We start from the raw sequence: 4,584 nt of genomic DNA on the forward strand, positions 1-4,584 counted from the left end.
ATTTTTTCTCAGTGATGCTTAGATTCATAAATTTTGTAACAAGCAAGATTAATAAGTTGTCGAATTCTAAGTTACAAATTTACTTTCAATAATTTAGATCAGTCCATAACACATGCCTTCAACCGCCATAGTTTAATGATTCCATAGAACTATTTTTCTACTTGGAAATAACCCTTCCAAGATGTCCTTCCACAACGATGCCCATCAGGAAATGAATTCTGCTCTTAAACTGCACTTTTATAATAAAAAAGTGCTAATATTATTTATAAATCATTACATTGTGTTACATAAAAATTAACATTATTCATGCATCTTTATTTTCGGATAACACACCCGGCTAATATATGAAACTAAAACCAAAGGGAATTGTAGGAAAACCACTTGACAAGACTTTGGGGTAGGGTAGGATGGGGGTTCTATTGAGCCCTGTATTTCTCAATCTTCTTCCTAAGTTCTTCTTTGTTGGCTCCAACAAGCTTATCAACTTCTTCTCCTTTCTTTATCAGTATGAAAGTGGGCATAATCTGAATTCCAAAGTCCTTAGCCACATCCTGTTTCCAATTTTTATACAGTTAAAAAACAAACGTTAACTGAAATCCAATGGGAAAAATTTTAAAGTTCAAAGTGAAAATGAAAATGATCATACTTCCAACTCATCAACATCAATTTTAATGAAATGAACATCTGTATATTTAGCAGAAAATTCATTCATGGCAGGTTCCATGGATCGGGAAGGTCCACACCAAGAAGCTTTGAAGTCAACGACCATCTGAAATAAGAAAGTAAAAACCATTATTTAATATTATCAGCTAGTCATAATCAAGTCGAGAAGTATTTCCTGCATGCAGATTCGTCTAAAAGCTTAAGCTATTATATAGTTTAGAGAGTGGACACATTTATTTAGTTAACACGAAACAATTTTCAATAATGGGAGATTTTTGCTTACTTTGATACCATATTAGACCAGTTCATCTAAAAGCTTAAGTCGTTATCTAGGTTAGACAGTGACAAACTTATTTAGTTAACACGAACAATTTTCATAAATGGGAGATATGTGCTTACTCTCTGATACCATATTAGACTACTTCATCTAAAAGGTTAGTCGTAATATTACCAGATTTGAAGTCAATTTTGAGGCTTCAAAATGGATCTTCCATTTCGAGGAGGAATGGAATGCAAGAACCCGACCCTTGCTTGCTGATGATGATCCATTTGATACAATATTCCGACCATTTTTTGCTGATGATCCATTGCATGTAACAACAAGGTCCTTGTTCATTGTTGATCCATTGGCTTCATACTCAGTCGAAATATTAGCTCCCATCTTTCTTTACAAAGCCGATGTATTTCTGATGCCTGAAAGTCACGCTAACCCGAAGCGATTTAGAGTTGGAAAACTTCTTTATACTATACAAATGACTGGCCGGGAGGCGTTTTATACAGGTTGATAATGCTCCTTATTCACTTTTTCTTCATTAAAAATCTGTTTATCTATTTAAGAATATATTCTTGTTGGGATCCTTTGTATCAGAGCGCTTTTTTTAAGATTTTATAAACGTATCTACTTAAGTGGATGCATGTTAGGGAAAAGTTAAATCACATTGTTCATTCTCTCTCTCTCTCTCTCTCTCTCTCTCTCTCTGTTGAAAAACTTGTTCACTAAAATTATATGCTGCAAGTGCAAGAGTGTGTTCAGGTAATAAAGTGGATGTGAGTCCGAGTCGATCCCTCGAAGAGTGTTTATTCTCATTATATGATATGTGATTCAAATTAACGATAAAAATGCACACAATTAAAATTTTTGAAGTTAGCAATGAAAATAAAACAATTTTAAACTTTAATTAAAACTAACAACTGTGAAATTGATAAGATTTTAGATTTTAAATGAGTTAGGATTTACGATATCGCTTAACTGTCGTTTCATTAATATCTCAATAAACTGAAAATTTAAATCTCCTAGTTACAATATTAAATCTGATTTTCCAATTTTAGTTAATTACCTCTCTCAAGTGAAAATAACTCTAGTTGATTAGTTTTATCCACTATATTTTTATGTTGATAAAAACACAACCAACTGCATTAAATCCAGTGAAAATAACTTAATAGGTCATTTAGGCTAGATATATATCTCTATCTCCTAAAACAACCTAGGGCATTAATTATTTTGGTCTAAAAAGCATAACAATCTCAATAATTGCCCATACCACCTAACCCAATCATCCATTCGCCAAATGATGGAAATGTAAACACAATAACAAAAAATGTGCAATAACAATGGCAATTTTGACATTAAATTTTAAACATACTGATATTAATGAAACATATGTTAAATCATAAATTCCAATATTAAACATTTAGCCCATTACAAAATTGAAATAGAACAAGGAGATAGAGATGAAATTCATTACAAAATGAGGGATATAATGAAAAGATGCAATATAATAGAAGAAACCCGCATCTTGAATGTATTCTTAAAGAAATGAAGAGTTGAAATCTTGAATTTGATGGTTATTGGATTTAATCATCACAATAGGAAATTAATGTTCCTTTGAAGATTAAACCCATATGAATAAGGATGTCAGATCACCTTGAAATCATTTGATGTTTTAAATTCTCAACATAAAAGGGAAGATGATAATCTTGAAGGAGCTTTTAATGGTCTAGCTAAATGCCTCTTCCCCTTAGATCTTCTCTCTTGTTCTCCTTTGGATGCCTCCCTCTTATGGGAAAAATGAAATGTAGCTAACCCTAAAGTATATGAAAATGTGCTCAAAAAGGACATATTTATAATACTCAATTAGAGTTCGAAAATTGCACAAATTTCCTTGAAATTTATTGCAGTCGACCAATCAAGTCACACACATCTTTATTGGAGCCAAGAGAGGAACCTAACCGGAGGCACATGACTCAAGCTCTAATAAATGTTTCTAATTGGATCAACTTTTGACCAATTAAGAACATCTATTAATCCTGCTCATTCTACCAAAAAAGCGAGATTGCACTCTCGAATCGAGTGATAGTTATAAAAGAAAATTATGATCCAATAATAGTATCATCACAAGTCAACCCCGATTTGACCATCAATATGTCGAATTTGGCAAAATGACCGTTTTGCCCTTCAACATGTATTTTTCTCTAAGTTCCATTTTCATATGGCAAATTCGTCGTGATCAAATCACAATATAAAGTCCAACGATCTTATCATTAGACTACTGAGCTCAGGTTCAATTTGCTTATGGAAAGTACCTTGGAGTGACGATCGTCTTATCTCAATGATTAATGGATTTCACTATTGCAAGTATATGATCTCTAATTGTTTCGGACTAATTTCCAAAGCACCGAGATCAATCTTCTAATTAAGACTTCACTCATTTGTATCTCAAAGAACTTGAACTAGCAATGAAAGGAACATTACTCACTCAGGATTTAGGTAACTTGTTTGATAATCGAGTAAAGTCTCATTTTGAGCGAACACAAATGAGAAATCTATACGGTCTCGTTCGATGTGCATCAAAAGTACATTACTGTTCTTATTCCCAAATCTAGACAACTCTTAATAAGAATAATAAATCCCCTCAAGATGCCCATCAAAAGCCTTAGCTGACAAGGTCTTGGTGAATGGATCCACAAGATTATTTGTTGATACAATCTTGCGAACCGTCATGTCTCCTTGATGAACAATTTCTCTAACATGGTGATATTTCCTCTCGATGTGCTTGCCACGCTAATAACTCATTGGTTCTTTAGCATTGGCAACCACTTCACTATTATCGCAATAAAGCTTTAGGAGTCCCATTGCCAAAGGTACCACGTCAAGGTCTAAAAAAACTTCTTGAACCTTACAGCTTCTTTAGCAGCTTCGCAAGCCGCTACATATTCTGCCTCCATGATGTTTCATCTTGTTTTCCATTAGAGATTCATATTTTTTTTTTACGACTTTCCCTTAATTCATTATCCAAAGATAGAGAATTCTCGTAGAACTCAACATTACTTGATTCAATTATCACATTGATCTCCAAATTTAATAATATATATGATTTTCTATTATTAGCATAATCACCAAAGGCGCATTTGATGCCTCTTGGACCTAACTTGGTCTTGTTCTCACAATATGCAAAATGCTCCCACACTTTGAAATATCCAATGTTAGGTTTTCTTCTTCTTCACAATTTATAAGGAGAAACATTTGTTAATTTGGAAGGAATTTTATTTAATATTCTACATGCACTCACTAATGTTTCACCCCATAAATTAAATACAACTTAGCATAAGTTAATATAGCATTAATCATTTTAAAAAGATTTCTATTTTTTTCCAGTCAAATCATTTTGTTCGAGTGTCCTAGGTGTAGAACATTGATGTACTATACCTTGTTGTTCACAAAATAAATTAAAATCACTAGAAAAATATTCACCTCATCTATCACTTCTTAGAGATTTTATTTTCTTATTTAAGTGATTTCAACTTTATTTTTATATACCTTAAACATATCAAAGCTTCATGATTATGTTTCATTAAATAAACATAAGTGTATCTAGAGTGATCATCTATAAAGGTAATAAAATAAATATTTTCATCTCCAGT

At 32.4% G+C, this 4,584-nt stretch overlaps 1 protein-coding gene across 1 annotated transcript; it reads right to left on the bottom strand.

Moving 5' to 3' along the window:
- Positions 1 to 224: 224 nt before the first annotated feature.
- LOC111383987 (thioredoxin H2-like) lies at positions 225 to 1,392 on the bottom strand. Its single transcript, XM_023008189.1, has 3 exons — positions 1,115 to 1,392; positions 647 to 769; positions 225 to 551 (listed from the first exon to the last, which is right to left on the bottom strand). Exons 1-3 carry the CDS (start codon positions 1,322 to 1,324, stop codon positions 417 to 419), a joined length of 468 nt encoding a protein of 155 aa, XP_022863957.1. The 5' UTR covers positions 1,325 to 1,392; the 3' UTR covers positions 225 to 416.
- Positions 1,393 to 4,584: the final 3,192 nt, after the last annotated feature.

The sequence above is a fragment of the Olea europaea genome, unplaced genomic scaffold (genome assembly GCF_002742605.1).
Source record: "Olea europaea var. sylvestris unplaced genomic scaffold, O_europaea_v1 scaffold2801, whole genome shotgun sequence".
Taxonomy (NCBI): domain Eukaryota; kingdom Viridiplantae; phylum Streptophyta; class Magnoliopsida; order Lamiales; family Oleaceae; genus Olea; species Olea europaea.